Source organism: Varanus komodoensis, unplaced genomic scaffold (genome assembly GCF_004798865.1).
Source record: "Varanus komodoensis strain SLA01 unplaced genomic scaffold, ASM479886v1 scaffold52, whole genome shotgun sequence".
In the NCBI taxonomy this organism is placed as follows: Eukaryota; Metazoa; Chordata; class Lepidosauria; order Squamata; family Varanidae; genus Varanus; species Varanus komodoensis.
The window spans coordinates 3,983,553-4,004,861 of NW_025336114.1; the positions used below are offsets into that span (position 1 = coordinate 3,983,553).

General features: G+C 38.9%; 2 protein-coding genes across 7 annotated transcripts in view; one reads left to right on the top strand and one right to left on the bottom strand.

Annotated features, from left to right (window-relative positions):
* The window catches only part of LOC123032010 (CMP-N-acetylneuraminate-beta-galactosamide-alpha-2,3-sialyltransferase 2-like), a 28,464-nt gene extending 14,866 nt beyond the window's left edge, over positions 1 to 13,598 (top strand). The window contains exon 7 of one of the 2 annotated variants that reach the window (XM_044447605.1): positions 13,068 to 13,598. In XM_044447605.1, the coding sequence (XP_044303540.1) occupies positions 13,068 to 13,160 (93 nt within the window). In that variant the 3' untranslated portion in view covers positions 13,161 to 13,598. Of the gene's footprint in view, positions 1 to 9,396; positions 11,412 to 13,067 lie in introns of those variants that run through there. The other variant, XM_044447606.1, reaches the window with a different exon arrangement.
* On the bottom strand, positions 86 to 19,942 carry ERGIC3 (ERGIC and golgi 3). 5 transcript variants are annotated; one of them, XM_044447600.1, is made up of 14 exons: positions 19,830 to 19,942; positions 17,247 to 17,317; positions 16,226 to 16,313; positions 14,922 to 15,008; positions 14,538 to 14,631; positions 13,755 to 13,920; positions 12,268 to 12,325; positions 7,124 to 7,138; positions 4,497 to 4,528; positions 3,722 to 3,818; positions 2,963 to 3,027; positions 2,314 to 2,450; positions 1,338 to 1,393; positions 86 to 583 (listed from the first exon to the last, which is right to left on the bottom strand). In XM_044447600.1, exons 1-14 carry the CDS (start codon positions 19,915 to 19,917, stop codon positions 504 to 506), a joined length of 1,134 nt encoding a protein of 377 aa, XP_044303535.1. In that variant the 5' UTR covers positions 19,918 to 19,942; the 3' UTR covers positions 86 to 503. The 5 variants fall into 5 exon arrangements, with proteins under 5 accessions (XP_044303535.1, XP_044303533.1, XP_044303537.1 ...); XM_044447598.1 differs by having other exon boundaries at positions 14,889 to 15,008; XM_044447602.1 differs by lacking the exon at positions 19,830 to 19,942 and adding an exon at positions 18,310 to 18,330 and having other exon boundaries at positions 14,889 to 15,008.
* Between the last annotated feature and the right edge of the window lie 1,367 nt (positions 19,943 to 21,309).

A 21,309-nucleotide genomic window follows, 5' to 3' on the forward strand; every position in this document is an offset into this window, starting at 1 on the left:
AGCTGGAAAGTGAAGAGCCTGCTTGGGAAAAATAGTCCTGAATATAACACTGCTTAATTCACAGTGCTGAAGGGCAAACAAAAAGAAAAGAAATAGTGGATGACTTTATTAAAACTTTTTCCTGAGAGTTTGTTCCAAGCACACATTCTAAGGGTATCACTGGGTACAAATTAAATAGAAAATATTAGTTTTCCACATGTAAAAGTTCTTGCATTCCCTGTTCAGGCGGATTCTGTTCTTTCTTTCAGAATCTAGATGCTTAGAAATTAGCCAACAAATAAGACAAGTACCAAAATCTATGATATACAGAACTCTTTTAAATGTCATAAACATGGATGTTTAAGTTAATGCCCTGTTTCCCTTCTGCTAAGACTGGAACTACTGCCAGTCTCTCTTCACAAGTCCCCAAGCATCTTCTCTTGACATGCTTGAAATCGGACACTGACTTTAGGGTTGTTGCTTTTATGCCTTCAAGTTCTTTGAAAAGGATGGCAGCTACTAATCTATGTTGTTTTGCCAAGCTCTATTTTCTTTTGAATGACCCGAGCTGAATGATAGATCAAAGAATCAATCAGTCCTGCCACTGTAAGGAAGAAAAGAAAACATGGTCAGTTTAGATGTTCTACATAGAATCCTAGAGATTCTATCTCTACCTGGGTTCTACTCCCCGCTCAGCCATGGAACTCATTTGGTAACTTTGGGCTGGTCACAGACTTGCAGTCCAACCAGCCTCACAGAGATGTGAGGACAAGAATGAGGAGGAAGAGAGTTATGTAACCTTGGAAGGAAAAAAGCTGAGATATAAATATAATAAATAAGAGGAAATCTTTTGAGAGCCAGATTTCCAAAAGACTAATGAAACATACTACTTGGGGACACTTTCTGATGAGCATAAGAAGAATTGATGGTAATTGCCTGTATTAGCAGTGAGGATTCTGCCATTTTTATAATCCAGGGAGCAAACCTATGGATGCATCCTCAGTGATTGCAAGGCCCTAAACTTGCAATAACCTATGCAAGCAGGAAAGAATGGAGGTGGCAACCTCAGCATTGTTTGCTAAATGGACTTTTTTGGGGCAAGTTCTAGGTCAGTTCCAAACTCCTGAAAGCAGTCAGTCCAATTCTTTCCATGCCAAATACAAGGGGAAGAGGGACCAAGGCTCTGATCCCTCCTCCCTCTGGCCCCTCAGATGCTGCGTAGGAGCCATAGGATTGCTCCCTCATAAAAAGATTTATTTTGCATTCGCAGATTTGAAAATGCTCCAGAAGTTAGCATATACTGAGATCTGAGAAGGGAAAGGAGACAATTTCAAGTCTTCAAAACACATATCTAATACCTGTAAATACTCCTCCAATAATGGCACAGACTCCTGTGAGAAAATGTGTAAACGACCTACAGAGGAAAAAAAATCCACTCAGATTGTGAAATATAAATTACATAATATTTAAATGAAACATTTCAAAGCTGAAAATAAAAACAGGGAGATGGAATGACTGGTGATATTAGTGCCACTTGCCTATGTCTAAGGAATACTTTAATAGCTGGTTGCATCAAAGCCAACCAAAACACAAGCCTTGTCTCATCCATAATCAAGCTGTTTCAAACAGAAGCCTCCAAGAACCACCTCTACAACCTATTTGTACATACCACAGAATGGAGACTGGTTGGGTAGCAGGCATGCAGACCTTTTAACTAGTGTGGGTTTACCAACTACCTCACCAGATTCCTAGGCCCTTTCATGATAGAGGAGAGTGCTCATCTCTGATCAGCAGCTGAATGAATCAGCCCTGCTGATCATGTCTACTTCTGGGTAGACATACAGAGGTCTGGTATTTGGTGTGGTACTTGAAAGCACTGCTGATTGATTCAGTCCTGCTTAGTTCTTAGTAGGCTTAAATTGATAAGAATCAGAACTTCGCCTTACCTACATATGGAATGCTGTCCTTAAAACCTTTTAAATTAGAATTCAGTCCTTGGAGTGAACATTATTCCCCACCCATTTTATAACCAAGTTTAAAAACTTTATACATTAATTTTAAGTATTTCAACAAAATATGACAAAAGCATAAAAAGGAAGAAAAGCATTACAATTCTCTTAAATAAATTTGAATATATTACTTGTTTTATGTATGTTTGAATAAGTCACTTACAATGAATACATATTAAATATATGCTTATGTCTATGAAAATATAGCTATTAAATAGACACATACATACATTTTAAAAACTTCAGCCAAGCTCTAAAGTATGAGCAATTTGATTTGGGAAAGGTGGTCTGAATGCTGCCTCAGGTTCATGAGAAAGCTTCTCACCTGTGTTTCTCTGTTAGCTTCACCATCATTGGAGAAAGCTCATAAAGTACAAATACTCCAGGCAGACCCTGGTCTCCAATTAGACCATTAGCTATTTTCTCATGTCGTGTTACTGAAAACTGATTCGTTCTCACCACCTGGGAAACATGTGCATGGAAAATAATTTAATTAAAAGAATAATTGTGAGATACAGAAATTGAGGTATTGTTTTAGGAGTATCTGGCCTCGCTGCAACTCCTCCAACTAGAAGCGTTATTAAAAATTCCCTGCTTAGATCTCTGTCTCACTCAACACACACATCCTGCCCAGCTCCAAAGATACCCCACAATTCCAACATACCTTTTTTCACATTACTCTCTCTAAACTGAGGAAACCAGATTCACAGCCATCAACACTCACAACACAATTCTTACTTTCCAGAAATCACATGGTGTCCATGGCTTATCTTCTGGCAACTGTGTCATTGCTATTTCTAACCTTATCACTAGTAAAAGTAAAAAAAAAATCATTTGTAATTCCCTATCCTCCCTTGGCTGAAGCCCACATGCCCCCACCCCCAATAAGAGACAATACAATTACACAAATAGCACTGTTGTACCTAATGAAAACCGTACCATTGAAAAAGAAAAAAGAAATAGGCAGCTCGTACCTCACCATCAACCGTCATATATACTGTAGGAACTACTTTTACAAAGTACTGGAACATCATGGAACCTGAGAGTTAAAATAATGTGTTAATGAGCAAAGACAACAGAGGGCAGGATACAGATGCTACTTTGGGGACATGAAAGGATATGGTCATGTACCCAAGGGGGTTAGTGGGGTTTTTTTTAAGTTTCCTCCTTCAAATGGTAGACTGGCCCCATCTTAAACTGCTTTTATGACTCTCAGTAGTACCAGCAGAGAAATTGGAGACTGACCTGGAGCCTTCTGCTCTACTACTGAGCTATGGCCACTCCCCTAAAGGAGGGCAGAGCAAACAACAGCTCACAATAAAGATTATTCACATATACCATCTTCTCTACCACCCCTCCATATTTTTGAATCTGAAGTTGATCAAAAAATTGAAAAGGAATGGAGAAGAAAAGAACATCAACTATTCTCCTGTGCATGCATTCCTGATAGACAGGAGAAAGGGAACAAAGTCTATTAGTAACTGAGGGGTCAGGTGGTATCCTTTCTAGTTGTATGTGATTGAGAGGATAGTCGGTTGCCCAATATTAAACAAGATTATTTGGTCAAGGCATATCTACAAAATGTATGTAGATATCGCAAATGCAATTGTTTTAACTTATGGAAATCTATTCCTGTCTCATGCAAATCTAACATGGGCCCAGAAGCCATCTTGGGCTGGCATGTAACCTTTATTTAACAGAGGAGATGGAAAGCCTTGGTTGCAGGCTAGTACCTTGCTGTGCAGAAACAACTGTATCATCAAGTGGATTCACAATGCCAGGATAATCTTTCCCAAAAGAAAGGTGGTTGATAAAATGAGTCATGTTAATCTGGAAAAAACACATGAAATGTTCAAGCAGCTGCAGAAGGCAGAGGAGGCTGGGGACTAACCTATATACCAAATGTATATTATCTGTCACTGATGGAACACCTGACTCCCTTTCACCTGTAGCCAGGATCAGGTCCTCATGTGCAAATGTGCACATAAGCTCAACTTAGGTTCCTCTTTTCACTGTGTAAACTAAAAGCAACTTCAACAGCTGTGTCTGATTATATGAGTCCAGGTAATGTTGTTTCTACCTGAGGGCAATGATACTACCTGAGGGCAAAAGCTGTATTAGAAATATGCTCCTCTCCATGCAATTATCCATCTTTTTCCCTCTGGGAACAAAAGCCACAGGAAGGAGATGAGTTGTTTCTGTTCAGTGGTGTACATGATTATCAGAGAGGACATGAATTCTGGCAGAAGATGCTTTCTTTTAAAAAAAGAGTTCTAAGGCTTAGTGACCTACTGGAGTTGGGAATATCAGTTTTCAACAGCTATTTTTCTAAAGAAAAGAAATTTATATTAAATATTCTTTTCTGGGGTTTTGCCCTTATGTTTAGTCAGCTTGTTCTGCAGCTACAACATCTAGCAGTAGCGTATGCTTTGTATTTTCATTGACACTTGCATCCTTCAGATGTGAATAAAAAGCTCATACCCAATTAGTCTCCCCAAGGGTACTTACATTATCAAGTCCAAAGCTCTGCAGATCATGAACTGTGGGAGACAGACATGGTAAGGCAATTTCAGCAAAGATCTTCTTGTATGTGATAACCACATATCTTTAAAAACCAGAAAACCTGACACTTTAACAATCCTAATATCTTTTCCAAGTCTCAGTTCTTCTGAAGATTTTTCTGCATGAGCACATTCCAAAATGTGCATATATTTTTCTTATATTAGCCTGAGAAAGTATTTAGGTCAGGGCTAAAATAAAATTTTCCAAAATTTGGAAACTTTTATTATAATGCTCCTTTAAGACTTACCATTCCAGAGATCCATTGCAGCAAGAGCTATTGGATATAGCAATTTTGCTTCTTTAAATGTCATTTAACACTATGTCAAGTGACTTATAGAAATGTAATAAAATTACTAGAGATTCCACTGATCAACTAGAAACATAATGCATTATAAATGAGGGATTTAAGCAAGGCAAATATAGCAGCAAGTGTCAGAACCAACTTAAATTACTAACATTTTGAGTATCTAGATATTCAACTCTAAGGTTTACAACTAGCTGAAAGTGTTTTGTGTGTTATGCATTTATTTATTTATTTATTTATTTATTTATTTATTTATTTATTTATTTAAAGTATTTATATACAGTCCTGTCTCATTGACAGGCATGAGCTGCTGCTGCTGCTTACATTTCTATATTACTCCATAGCCAAACTCTCTAGGTAGTTTACAATGATGCATAAAAACAAGGCAACAAAATGCAATAAAATACAATATATGCAGTAGTCATGTAAATCATTGCTATCTGGTAAATATACCTCATGATGTGATTAGCTGAAAAAGATAAGTTTGTCACATATATATTTACTTTTGAAAAACAGTTACATAGAAGGTATTTTAAATATGTATCTTTAAACTACCATCAAAAAGTGTTTGAAACTTGTTTGTCTGTGCCTTGCCATCTGTATATGAAGAGTAAATCTTCATCTCTAAAGAAGCCATGAAGAGACAAAGAAGTCTCCCAATCAGTATCACAGTAGTTGTCAATATGACAGTAACTGATTACTTTCATGACTAGTATCTGTGGCTTTTCTCCAGCAGATGATGGAAACAGTTTGGATTTCATCTTTACACTTTTAAGTGGTTCAGTGCTAAGGTCCTGGTTGCTTTTGCAAATAGGAATCATTTCCCACTGAAAGCAATGGAACATTAAACATGAATGCTGTTGCACAACTCCTTCTCCACTAAATGTATGCTAAATGGAATCTAATTAAAAGATGTCCTCTTAAACTTTTTTTAAAAAGCATCATAACTAAGAATGAACTCTTGCTACTAAAGTCTGGCTTGGTAGCTGAGATGATACCAACATTAAACTTGAGAAATGTCTTTTTTCAGCATAATCAAGTTATCACTAAAGCCATACTTGTATTCTCCAAATTAAGTATTACTTTATATAGGTGCATTATAGGATATATGGTTAGTTTTAGGATTTGGTTTTGATGATAAATGGGATTTCTCTGATCAGTTCATATGTACTGTGGTCCAAGCTTATGTCTGTTAATAAATACATCCTTACTTTCATTTTCCAAAAATCTATGCATTTGTACCTTGGTAGAGAACCCACAGTGTAGTGAACCTCAAACCATAACATGTGAAAAGACAAACTTATGTAATAAGATTTGTGTTTTGGTTGGACATGGCCTGTAAACTAAGCACTCAGTGCAAATATCGATTTTTGTAAACTGGTGATTCCTCTCCACTTAAAGATTACAATATAAAGTGAAATCTTTCTAGGACAATGAACTTGCTTAACCATGAACTTGCTGTTAATAATGGTCTAAGATCAGAGTAAAAGTATTACAAAGCTAGCACAAGTTCTCTCTAGAAAATAATTGATTTGTCTACCCAAACTCAGCATGACAAATTGTCCCAACTGCTCTTAAAGCTCACCTAGAAATCATCATCATTTTAGCTACCAACTACTTTACTCAGCAACTGCTTAATGCGCAAAAGTAAAGTATACATGTTCTTAGCTCAGTTTGTTCATCTATGCACAGTATAATTTGCTTCTCACTTGAACTGTAACTGTCTTTGAGAGAATTTAACTCAGTAAAAATAGTTTAAAAGCCTTAAAAGATACTTCAGTTCTGCAAAGTACTGCTGCATTAGAAGCCTTATTCTCACCTTTAAAACCCAAGTTCAGTGAACATGTGGAAAAGGGAGTGGGATTGCACCCAGTTCCTCCAATCCTTGACCATGTGTGTTCTACAAATGGTGAAGAGGTCTCTACACGGATACACACCCCTGTAAATATATAGGCTCCATATATGTGACTGGGAACTCTGCATGAGTAGTGGGCTTAATCTTGCACCCTTTATTACATGATCAGAGGATACTGTTTTAAGGATGAGAAAAGGACTACAGTCCAAATCATCTGAGATATCAACACACACACACACACAGTATCTATAGCCACCTAAAATCCATGTGCAGATCCTTGACTGAAAATGTGCTATACCTGCTGATATTCCCAATTCTGTCAAATCCTTACACAGCACCACGTTTCAACTGGAGAAATCAGTTTAATTACAGAAAGTATAGAATAAGTAGAGAAAAGAAGTCAGCAACACTTACTCTCAACAGCGTGCACTGCAAAAAATGAACAGGATTAAGAAAAGAAAGAGAGAAACATTCAGAGCTCCACACCAAAAAGCAAGGGTGCAAAAACAAAGGTACTCTTTTAAATCAAATGTTGCTTTCAGGAAACTTTCATTACTTTGCCTAGAAAGCACTGGGTCTGAATATTCAGTTTGCAAAGGATCACAAAACTACAACTACACTGAATTACACATAAACCTCTGTATAGAAACTAAAGGAATATTGTGCTGCCCCATACCAGTGCAACGTCAGGCTGTCATTGCAGTGGCTAAAGGCCTGAAACTATAGGTCCTCAGAGAAAATAGAATGCTATATGAAGAACTGCATCAATGTATTTGAACAGCCAATTCCAGGATGAGCCATTTCCATTCTTGTTTTGCATTTGTGTAGAAGGAATTAATGAAACAAGGAACTCGATACAGATTATTCTACCTTGGAACAAAGATTAGAGGATGAGTAGGGATTGACCATAATCAGTTATAACAAAAATTCTCTTAATCTCCACCATTTTCTTATCCAGTGCTATCTTATCCACCTTTTTCTTATTCTTCCATAGTGGGACAGATTGCACCATCAAAGGCCTTTCACAACCAGCACAATGACCAGATCACATCTTGACACTTACAGCATAGGAAATCTACCAAGGAATTATTCAGTCTAAGGAATATACATCTCTGGTCAACTGTCTGCCTCTCAAATACAAAACAAAAAACAAAAATCCCAACATAATTTAGCTGTTCTAAAATCACAAGTTTGTGAGTTTATACATGTATATACATATATAATGTGAAGCAAATTATCAACATTTGTTAAGTTTTCACAGTGCATTGTATATACATAATCTACTGCATGATCTTTTCTTCTATGACTGATTTTTGGCAGGTAATGTTAAGAAACAGGAGCAAGTGACAGAGTAACAATTTTGAGAGTTGAGATTTAGACAGACAACATCAGATTCACTGAATCTTTAGCAAACACTAAGCATCTTTTCATAGCTATGAGGGTTAATGCCCACTGAAACAAAGTGGGACTTAACCTAGCAGTTGATAAGATTGTATTCACTTATGTTGAAATGATCACTGTAATGCCAGCATCCAATACTAGAAAGAAAGATTAGTACAATTAAGTGCAATTGAAGCGGTGGAGATTTCTAGTCTCCTAATCTCAATTCCAACTTTGAATTTACACTACTGAAACAGAAGTATTTATGTAGGTGATATTGGTTTATGTTTAGACTGAAACATTTCCACAAGAAGAAAACTGACACAGTGCACTATCAGAAACAGAATGCTTCTGACCCATAATACTGTTTATATTCTCCACTTTTCTTAACTCAAAAATAGGTTATTTTAAAACTACAACTTTAGTTGCTACAGTCAGCCTGTGTACAGTTCAACATTTGTATTCTAGTCCAAACCCTAACAAAGGCATGATGATGATCTAAGGGCAATATTTAGTGCAATCGGACTGCTACTGAAATGGATCTCTAGTGCAATACTATTACTATTAGCTGCCACAACCGGATTTCTTGGAAAACCCAATCACATTCATTAATGCTGTCGACTTTGCACTAGAGCAGCAGTTTTCAAACTTTTTCAATAGGGGTCCAGTTGAAAGGCTGCAGTGACCATCGTGGGCCGGTGAGGTGGGGGTGCCTGGGGGCGCAGGCCGGTGAGGCGTCGTCGGGTGCTCGTGGCGGTGGCTCACTCAGAGATCTCCCAGTGAGTCCAAAACCATCTCCGAGCGAGCAAGCCATCACCTCCTCACCCATGCTGCAAGGCAGCAGTGAGCGTGCCCGTACAGGTGACAGGTGGCGGCGGTGACTTGCTCGCTTGGAGACCATCTCCAAGTGAGCAAGCGCACGCACGGGCAGCAAACGGCAGCGTGGGCCAGATGGATGGTCATGGCGGCTGGATCCGTCCCGTGGGCCATAGTTTGAGGACCCATGCACTAGAGGCTTCTAATAAAAGCATGGTGAAAGTTACATCAGTGCTCCTGTCACATTGTATACTGCGCTCAGTAAACAAGTGAGTACTATTAAATAACCAGCAGTGGCTCTTTATTGTAGCAATTAAAGCTGAGATAATATTGGTGAATGCAGCATCCTCTCAAAAATAACTACGCTTATTTTTCAAGCTTCCTATAGATAGCAGAAATGAAATAGGAAGAGGACTCTGAGTACAAATGCTTTGTTCTATGGATATCTGTAGTACACCTTTATTTTGTCACATGTTATTTATCATCTACAGATCTGCTTTGATAAATGGATGACATCATTACCAAAAACAAAATGAAGAGCCAATATCAAAGTATCATCTATAAGGATTAATTTAAGAGATAGCAAGAGGCCATCAGGAAAGAATAAATATTTTGTGTTTAATCTAGGTGAGAAAAAAGAGAGACTTTACCTAGACTGTCAAATTAAAAAAAAATATATAAATTTTTTAAAATAGATCCACAAAATTAAATAAAACAAGAGGGATGTGACAATAATTTCTAAGCATTAGAAAATGTGGATCCTGAAAGGAGCAATAGTTCTTAGGCAAGACAAGAAAACCAGGAACATAGACATTATTCAAGGGAGAAAGAAATGCAACAAACAAAATCTTGAGTCTTTTTGTAAAAATATCAAAAAGGTAGAGGATAGAATGGAAGATTCTGTATTTCCACCTAAACAAGATAAAGAAGCTGGATGGATTTCAGGGTAATTATGATCTTTTGAACTTAAATTAATGGCAGGTTACCTTAAACAAGACTGGAGAAAGAAAATGAAACATTTAGGTTTCCTTGAAGACTAACATTTAGTATATAGTTATGAGCAACAATGTAATCAATAAAACTCGCTGGTAACAGAGTTCCATTGTATTATAGCAGTGGTTCCCAAACCTTTTGGGCTGCTTTCCCTTTCCCTCTTGGGTGACAACCCTAGTGCCACCACACTTCTTTCTTTGTATTAGAGGTGTGAGAGTTGTACCACCTTCGGTTAATTAATCAATACTCCTTGCTTGTCCAGCCTTTTTCTCTCCCCACCAATCCCCATTCTCACCAGGGCATCAGGAGGGGGACACCATGGTGGACAATGTCTAGCTGGGCTGCAAGGGGTGGTGAGGCAAGCTACTCGGCAGTCCTATTTTACAAACTTCTGCCATTTCCTTCTCTGTTTCTTTTGCCGTAGTAATCTATAATCAGTACCACCCACTTTGGAAATCACTGTGTTCTAGAATAGTTTTTTGTGGATTCCTTAATAAAAGAAGAGAGAGGAAAGGGAAAAGGAAAACTCCCCTTATTAACCAGCACAAAATTTGCCATTTGAGAAGACAGAGAAAACAGAGAATAATAAGACTTGCCTTTCTTTGGGTTTCAGTACTGCAAAGATGTGTGATGCAACAGAAAATACTCAACAGAAGCATGAGTACTATTTTATACTATTCACACACAGAGGCTTAATCAAGAGCTACTTCACAGCAATTCTAGCAGTGAAAACTACAACTAAACTGCACTAAATTGAAGGGGAAACCTTTAGACAGAAGTTGCCATGAGTTATTTGAGGGCTGTTATCACTCAAACAAGCCATGCTACCTGGGTTCAGATGACATGACAAACTGCAGCCAGATAGGTAATTAGGCCAATACAGCCTGGCATGATTAGGCCTTAAATAAGCTACCACAGCTGATGTAATCATATATACAGAACTATATTCAAGCTATCATACAGATGCATGCACTTTGTGGTTTTTTTAAAGAGGTGCAAAAGCCAATGTACATCTTTTCTGAAGCTATTTGTACTTTATCCTAACAATTAGTTTATAAACAGGGTGGATATGATAGTCAGAACATCTGTACTGCCATCTGTGTCAAGGGAAATAGCCCAGCTGGCTCAGTTAAGTACCATCAGGAAAAAACCCAAACCCTAACTAAATAATAAACACACACACATAACCAACAATTATTGCACATGTGAGGCTATATAGCAGGGATGGCCAGACTTGCTCAACGGAAGAGCCACATATAGTAAATGTCAGATGTTTGAAAACCACAAGCATGTGTTGTGGGCGACGACAGCAAGTTGCGAGTAGCAAGTGGGTGCCCACAGATAATCGCACCTGCAAGCAGCGAGGCACAAAATAAACTCAAACAGCTGCATACAGTTCCCAAGCTACAGTTTGGTCACCACTGCTCCATAGTTACTGCACATATGAAAAGGAGCCAAATTACTGCATATAGTTTACATTCTCAATATTAAAATATTAAACCTTTTAAAAATATTGTGTACCATGAGCAAGTATTTTATTTTTTAGTTATTTTATTGTTTTGAACATAAGCCACTTTGAGATCCATGACTGAAGAGCAGCACATGCGCACATGCACACACACACCCCATATCTACCACTGCAAAAGGAAGCAGACAATTAACATTATGTTAATCGCTTCCAATTGTAGGACAAAAGAGACTGCTGGCAGGAGCTAACTTACAGTGGAAAAACAGGTTCTCTTTAATGACTTGGTTCACATATACTTCTAGCCATGGTTTGTTGCCATTCCCAGGTTTGTCCAGTAGGTGATTAAATAGTACTTTGTTTTCTCAATCTCTGGGTTGTTTACCCACTCCCTCTCTGTATCCCAAACGCCTTCGCAGCACTGCAGTACTCACAAGCAGAGTGTCTTTTTCCTTTTAAAACCACTCTTACACACTGCCTCTATATTCTGGCAAAACAACTCATGATTCTGGATTTATACATGACAAGCATTCAGTCATGGTTTAAACAGTCTAGAATTTATAATCCAACAACAAACTACAGAGTCGCCTTTTGAGTTGTTTGTGACTGACAAACCTGGTTTGTTTGTGTGGCTGTGTTTACAGATAAAAACTATCCAGAATTCAACAATTTATGGGTGAAATAAAGCATGGGTTATTGATATTAGATCTATTTGCTTCCTCATGTGAACAGCAACATCATTTCCAATGATACTCCTCAAATATTTCCCTTCTCCTAGTTCCTCCTTATTCCAGCAATTATATGTCAGCTATATGTGCTGCAGCTCATACGTTCTCCCCCAATTTCTTTCTTAGAAAAAGAACAAGACATTATAAAAAGGCATTCAGAAAAATATAGACTTTACCATGAACATGAGACTGCTGAAAACTTTTTCCTGGTGCAAAGTGAAAATTGCCAGCGACCTGCAAAAATTAACCACATTCAATTAAACTGTCCGGTTCTCTATGGCAGGTTGAAACAAGTTTAAAGAGTGAGTCTTTAAGGCACAATACTATACATGTTTAGACAGAAATAATCCAACAATTTTATGTATGTATGTATGTCTATACTGTCCCACAGCCAAAGCTCTCTAGGTGGTTTACAACAGTCCATAAAACTGATAAAATACAATAAAATATATAAAATCAGAAATATATTAAAAGTTTAAAACAGCTAAAACCAAAGAACAACAAAGAAAGAGTTACTAAAACGTACAGGATGAGCAATTCCCTTAAGCCCCTTGGTAATCAAAAACACTTTAATAGGCTTAGCACAGAGTGCCATCTTAACCTGGATCCAAAAAGACGACAAATGTGAAGCCAGTTGGGCTGCACTGCAGAGGTTATTCCATAAGCAGAGAATCACCGCAGAGAAAGCTGTCCCCTTTGCTGCCACCCTCCACACTTCCCCTGGAGCCAGCACTTGGAAGAAGGCCCCAGAAGTCGAGTGTAGTGTCTGAGTAGGGCTTTGTAATGTTGGGAATTATAGCATTTTTTCTGTCTAAAAGTGCAAACGACTGTATCTTCAAGAAACTGTAACATCTTCACATAAGAATGTGATACCATTTTGTCTACTCCACAATTTTACGTAAAGCAACCTAGTTTGTACTTCCTTGACTAATATGCATTATCATTCAATGCCATACTTCTGAAATTTGTGATACAGTTCTTGGCTCAAAGACTACAAGCAAAAATGCTAATAAGAGAAGAAAACTATGCACACTTGATACAGAAATTGGATGGATTTAGAACTGAATGAATGTGAAGCTGACATGAAGTGCACACAGACTGCTTTATCACTCCCTTCATAAACCTTAATATATCTTTTTGACCTCAAAGAAATCTAAATGGTGTTTCTAATAAACTAAGCATTTGTTATTGTTATGTGTTATCAAGTCACCTGAATTATGGTGACCCTATGAATGAAAGCACTCCAAAATGTCCTATCCATGACTTGCCTGTCTCAGTGAGAGACACTCAAAAAAAGAAAGGAGGGGAGGAGAGGAGAGAATCTGTGATCCTCCAGACATTTGAAACATTTGGAAAGTCCAGGTTCCTCATCCCTGTGGAAGAGTACAGCATGTGAAAGCATACTCTGAATGCCTCCTTCTGAGGTTTAATAAATAGCAAAAATGCTGGATCTAAAATTACCAATGCACTTTTCCTTATCAAAACATTTTGTAGCTCTGCTATATGGTGCTCCACCCTGATATGCGCTCTTGCAAGAAACACTGAAGCCAAAGCTCCAGGATTATGGAGGCACTGCCTGGCAGTTCGCACTTGCTTTGCTTCCACTTGTTCACATTTAATACATACATGCAACACAGTAAAGAGAAAAAGGGAGCACACTCACTTTGTTGACTTCTAAGAATCCATACACTTTACATCCCTCATTTTTCTGCTCCTTCATTTTCTGGCTAAACCCTTCTCTCCTGCATTGTTCTATGGTGTCTGGGTTTTTGAAGGCCCAGCCTCGCCGCCTATATGCTTCTCGTACATCATCACAGGAATTACAGCATCTGCAAAAAAATGAACAAACCACCCATGCAAATTTCATTTGGCAAAAATGGTTACTTGCAAAACTAAAGGCCTGAGAGAATTTTCTTACTAGGAGGAACAAAGTTTACAGAAAGATCAATACTCTCCTCTCAAATGGGTAACAGGACAGCACTTCCAGTTGCCTCTGTAGATCTCTCAGAGATTCAGGCAACTCTGCTGAGCCAGAAGATGTGGCCACCACCACAACAGTCCAGCAAGGAACTGACCCTTCTCTACTGGAAAAGACCAAGTGGTACTGAGCTAGGTAATACAGAATTGCCACATTGTTTTCAGCGGAGTGCCTTCCACAGCTCAGCCCACTTTGGTGCTTGCCTCTGGGGCAGTGCAGACCACAATGCTAGGGCAACTCAGACCTCTCTGTCTGTTCCTGCTGCTGATGCTGTTCATTTCAGTTTTTGCAATTAACTACAAATGACAGTATCATCCTCAGCTGTCCTCCAACATCAGACTAAGTCCCTTACTATCAGCACCATAAGTTTGCTTGTGCTTTGCTGGTTTAAGAGATTCTCAGCTGTGCAGTTTCCTCCCCAACCCCACCTCTTTGCCTCCAGATCATAATAGAGGAAATAAGGCATACTTGATGTCCTCAGACTCAGCTCCATAACAGCTCTCACAGCGATCAGGATCTAAAGTGTTTGGATCAAATTCTAGATCCTCTTCTTTTCCTAGTTCTGAAATACAGACAGACATAATACTAGTTACAAGCAGTGGAGACACTAAGCATGGATCTATCCATGTAAAACACCCCCAAGCATTGTTAACACTGGTATGCTTCCATCAGCAGTACCAAATGTCTAGCCCTGGTTTATAGAGAGTACTAGTTTGGGTCACTTTAACTACCTTTAAATTAGATGCCACAGAACAAAACCCAGTGTTAGCATCTTGTCTGCAATACTGTTCCCACAGTGGAACAGTGTATCTATTCTACCATGTCTTTCTGCCTCTGTAGCCACATGCTTGCCATCTTTATCCAAGCGCTGTTTGAAGAGATTATGTTCAACATCTAGCTGCTGCTCTCCCGCCACATCCATTGCATCAATGCTCAAATCTGAAAAACAAATACAGACCAAAGCAGATTTCCTGAAATCTCAAATATATACTTATGTAAAGCTGTAAGTATATGATATAACTAAAGCCTGGTGCCCTTCAGGTGATTTGGAATTCAACATGACACCACTGGAGCTTGGAAGATCTGGGTAATAGTCTCTTGACCATGAAGTTCACATGGTGACTTTGGCCCAGTCTCTGACTTTCAGCCTAACCAACCACACAGGGTTCTTGTGAGGAGAAGATGGTAGAAGGAGGAGGATTATGTAAGCTCCCCTGGGTTCCTTGGAGGAAAAAAGCTAGGATATATATTTAATTAACAAAGATATACGCTTTCATCAGACCCAGACAGCAAGGTCAATGGGCATGAGAGCTGGCAGTTGTAGTCCAAATCTACAGGGTGCCAGGCTCAGAAAGTCTTATATACCCACTAAAATACTGAACAATAAAGGTGCAGAATTCAGAGACTTTCTACAAAAATATTACTTAGGATTAAGATTCTCTTCAAATTGAGTCAATGTAACAAGAAAACAAAGTACCCTAACACCACTGCAAACCACTAAAACTGTTAGTTTTATTCCAGGAAAGAACCCATAACTCAATTAGAGCACATCCAGAGTCAAACAGAGCTTGTGTCCCAGGGCTTCAGAAGACCTGTGCCCAAGGCACAGCAGAGCCCCTACCATACTGGTCTGATTATGTAAATGTAGTTTCATCCATTCACTTCCTCCCTTCCAAAGACACATACATCCACTCACCCACCTATATTGAGGAACTCATGTTTTTCACTTTACAATACAACCCATCTTGTAATGTAGCTTCAGTGGCTAAACACCCAGTCATGTTGCACATACTACAAAAGAGCTGATTGTGGGCTGTGCCATAAAGTGAAAGAGGTGGGTCCCAGCTTGTGAACAATAACCCTATGGGTTGTCATGGTGTGCAAACAGCCTGTCAAGTGAAACAATTTGCTCAATTTTTACTTAGTAGTTAGCTCATCACTTAAGTCTACAACCCCAAAAAAGAAGCTCCTTGTATCACTTCAAAACTGCTATCTGGTGATTAGTCTCCTTCTCACTTTCCCTCAGCAGAAAAGTTTCAGAAAGTTACTACCACTCAAATTAATGAAATATTATAAAGTGCTATCAGATGGCAAGTGGTGTCCACTTTTCAGTATTTAATAGAACCAAAAAGCCAAGTTTCACAGAATTTACTCACAGGCACATGGCATATGTGGAAAGACAACATCGATGTTTATCCGTAGCTTGTCTCCCCTTGATTTGTCAACATATAATTCTGGGTGAACCTATGAACAAAGTAAATAAAAATATCACCCCGTCAAAAAAATCCAGTAGAAATGGTTTTATAATCTCAACTGTATGAGTGTGCAGGTATTTTGCATCTAAGCATCCCATATTCAGAAATCTGAAGAGAATGGGAAAATTCATTGGATGCTGGAGAAGCTAAGATAAGACTTAAACTTATATAAAGATTACTGTCAACATCAGTTATGTAACAGCATCGCAGGTGGAATCTTATACATCTCATATGACTGTGCCCTTAGATTCTTTAACTAAAGAGTGCAACTGCATGAGCTACATTTCATTTTTTTTCTTTCTTCTTCCAGCATATCTAAAAAAGAAAAGATATACAATTCCCTAGGGGTACAACAATCACTGCTATCTACTTTTGTGGTTGGAGGAAAGAACACTCTAAGAGTATTGACCTCTTTTGATTAGGCAAGTATGAAAGAATGTTGAATGCAGCATTACAATGAGCAGTGAAGGAAAACAGGAGAGGGACAGTAAGCACCCTGTGATTCCTTTTGCATTCCAGTTGAGTACGGCAAAAAAGTTTAGTCTACATATACTATAGCTCAGGCAGAGGATTCTCCATATCTATCATATCCTGCTAAGGAATACAAGGCTTAGCAGCTTAGCATATCCAAGCAGCTTTTCCATAAATCCTATACTTTAACTGTAGGTACTTTTAAAATTTCACTCAAGTCTTTTTCCAAGGAATCCAGGGTGGAATATACAGGCACTCTTCTAAATTCACAGTGATAGTGACTGGTCCACTATTTTCCAAAAGGCCTTCATGGCAGAGCAGGGTGTTAGCCGTGCATCTCCACAGTACTAAGCTGACACACTATTTGCAACTCTGAAGCTTCAAGCAAAGAACAAAAACAAAGCAAGGTTTGTCTGGTACTGTATGACTGGGGAAAGACAGATGCATTTACCTCCTTCGTGAGATAGTACTGGAGTTCTGAGAAGAACAGTAAGAACATGATGAGTCCACTGACTATAGTCACTGTACACAGAAAAAGGAAAATAAAATTGACATAAGCATACCCTGAAGTTTAAACACATCAATATTTACTGAATCGGTACTTGGCTAGCTAAACCAATCAATGGTCCTTACCAGTCTTCCCCAAACTGAGGACTTCCTGATGTTTTAGCATTCTTTGGCACTAGTCATGCTGGCTGGGGCTGACGGTACTTGAAGTCCAACATATCAAGAGACCACCAGGTTGGAGAAGGCTGGTTTACAGTAATAGGAAATGATTCTGCAGGGTTACCTATAGGTCTTTTGCTGACCTATCAGGTCCCAGAGATGATCTGGAACTCTCTGCTTGCAAAAGCACATGGTCTACGACTTATGATCATTTCATTAACACCACTTTCAATTTCTGTTCTAGGAAAACTTGGGGCACCTCAGAAATATACCAATTAGATCAGTCATGAAAAACAGGCTTCCCTGAAAGAAAGATTTAATCCCTCCTCTCCATTATGAACCCGGTCTGGATCTGGTGAAGAGGTTGTCTACAATTTCTACTGCAAAATCATTATCCATTTGCCCACTTACACTATAGATCACTGTTTTGTAATAGAAATTGCAGGGTTCCTAATACAGACTGGGTCCACAGCAGGGGGAAGGTTAACCCCAAACATACACTGACAGGTTTCAATCCAGCTTGGAACTTCTGCACCTACTCAAGAGCAAAACTTTAAAACACAGCTAGTAGTTGTGTCTTTAATATCTCATTTGAGCCTAACTATACTGTAGAAAACATGTAAATCTAAATGAACGTGTGACATATGGTACATAAGAACAATAATCCATGTTCTAGAAACAACATGAAACTATTCTTCTGATAAAGGTTACAATCAACATTAACCTTTGGGAGTGATGCACTATAATGATGCAGTATAATGAGAATACAGTTAAATAATGCTGTCTGAATTGTTCCATAAAAACATCCAATTTCAACATACATAATATTAATAAAGAACACTTCTTACATGGTATTTTTTCCTACACAACTATCACTTTTGTGTATGAAAATGCAAAACTTGTCTAAAGTGTTGAGCACCTGCAGTGAAAAATAAGGCATATTATGGGAAGAGATGGGCATCTGAAAGTTTCTAATGCAAATACATATGCAGATGACATGCTTCCTGTCTTCCAGATATATTACTGCACACATGGCACATACACTTCCCTTGCCTACATTAATATCTGCATAGGACAATAATCATATCTGGAAACACAGAGCATAAATTTAAAGAAGAGATGGATGTTCTGAAACTGACAAAAGTCACCAAGAACACACACACAGCTCAGCAGGACTTCCATAATGAAAACTGACTGAAGTGAAAATTGAACTATTTAATTGAGAAACAGGGCTCAGGTAAAATACAGCAGAAACATATTGCCAAGAGAGATAATGAATTTCTCAATGCTCTTTTAAAAATTGGCCTAAATAACATAACTTTAAGATTCAGTAAGCCATCAGACAGACAGACAGCCTACTTGATCTGCTACATCTTTGTAAAATTGCCCCCCCACCACACACACAACTATTTTGAAATATGAGAACAAAGCATTCAAGGACTGTGTATCCTCCTGCCTTGTTTCCTATACTCGATAAAGAGATATACTTGTTCTTCAAAATGAGCACCTACTGGCACTTGGCAAATAAGTTATCACTAAAAATCATCTACCATGTAATCCAAAGTCATCAGGAAGTAAAGTGAGCTGGTTGCCAACTTGAATTTTGATTCTGACAACAAAAGGAATGTTCATTCAATTGTTTCTAAAAATACATTTTGGGTGGAATCCAGTGCAGGTTTAGATAGACAAAAGTCCTATTAGAATTCCCCAGCCAACCATGCATAAGATGGTGCTTTTCAATACTCTTATGTCTTGGCCGGAAGCAACATCTTTACCAATGCCCTGATTGTGCAAATGATCAATTTCAGCTAGATAATGCATTCTTAGAGATAATTTGTACAAAGAGAATTTTCTGTTGTTTAGTAACAGGTAGTTAAATGAAACACTTATGAACATTTCACAAAAACAGAATATGTATTAAGGTTTTGTTTTTTGTAAATCTCCTTCCTTAAGCGTTCAGACTACTTGTAGAAGTGGCTCATTCAAAAACACAACATATTCAGCAATGCCTTGATACTTCCGCCATTCACAAGATGTATATGCAAAATAAGCCAGCACAGGAGATGGCACCACAGAAAGAAAGACGACATCGCCTCAAACACGACGCTTTCCGGCGACGAGAAACGGTCGTGAAAAAGAAAGCTATGCTCATACGTATGTGAAAGAAGGCCAATCCTTGAGAGCGACACGACAGCGCTACGCTAAATAACGCGTAAGAAGCTGCTCCATGGAACATGCGAACAGAAACATCAGCTGACTGGCATATGGCTACTACATGCCGCAAAACCGCTCTCCGGTAAGGGACCTGCCCCGAGGGGAACGCTCGCAGCCCACGCCGCACAGCGACCGAAGCCTTCGCAGCCCTCACCGAACGCGCCGCCGCAGGTCTTAACCCGAAAATCTTCCAGCGTCTTGGGGAACGCATCAAATCGCTTCAGTCTCCAAAGCGACTCCATGACGGATGCTCCCCGCCCTCTCCAGCAGGCGACCCGGAAGAAGAATCCGCTTCCGGATCTTAGTCCCGCCCCCTGTCTTCTCTTTCATGGATCACCATAGAGATCCTACACTGGAATAACGCAAGAGTAACCTAAGTTGCACAGCCAGTTTTACGATACAACTGGATATTTATTTTTTCCCAAGCGGAGTGGAAGCGAGTGCTTCTTTTGGAAAGCAATAAAGATATCTAGGATTTTAGTGCAGTTGAGATAGGGCAAGAAGCAGCCTTCTTCAGTCCGCGGTCCACCAGATGTTTGGACCACAATTCCCATAATGCTTTCATCGGTCATGATGGCTGGACTGATGGTTAAAGCATCTTAAAGGTACCAGGTTGGAGAAGGGTGGACCATAGAATGTGTTACGTATACCCTTATCCTTTTTGTAAATTGGGGCTTGTTTCTCTTGAAAAGATCAGTCATTTGAGTGTGCTTAATCATTTGCTACGCAGCTACATGTGCTCTGCGTAGAACTGACGGCTGGCAAGAGCCCCCTGCAGGAGCAACTTAAGTAGATTTACCTTTGCTACAACTTCAGGGGTTTCTTGGAGGAGATAGATGGCTGGAATCAAGCCCCAGCTCCACCTCTAATGTGTAATCTTGAGTATTATTGCCGGGGTTTTTTATGTGCCACCTCCAAGAAGGGTATTTTCTCTCAAATTTAGCTTCTCCATCTTACAAAATGGGGGCAATTTTATGAACTCCTGAAACAAACAAATACAATTAACATTTCACATGAAATAAAAGCTTGTTTAGAAACTTAATCCTTTGTTGCTTTTTATTCATACTTTTAAAAAAAAATCGTGCTACTTGGTGTTATGTATTAACACTAAAGCAGTAAGTTATCCTACAGGTTAATCTGCATATTCAGACTCTGAATTCATTCTTGGAGACCTTTTCCCATATATGATAAGGCCTTTTCTGTGATGGTGCCCCTGCTGTTGGATGGCCTCACCAGAGGCTTGCCTGAAATTTTTGGTGCCTGGTGAAAACCTTTATTTTCCTAGGCTTTTTAGCCCACTTGTTTTTAAAAGGTATGTGATCTTTGCACTGCTGCTGAATTTTATTTTGGTTCATACATTGATTTTGTTTTAAACTATCGGTTTTTATATATTATTACTTACTATTGTATTTTATGGTTTTAAGTATTTTGTGAACTGCCCAGACAGATTTGGCTGTTTGGTAGCATGCAAATGTAATAAATTACATTGGTACCTCAGATCACAAATACCTCAGTTTACGACCAAATCGGGTCGCAAACAAAAATTTCATAAACATTTTGATTCAGGTCGCGAACTCTGCATTGGGTGGTGACCAAGATTGTGGCCATCTTCTCTCCCCCCGCCCCCCCCCGAG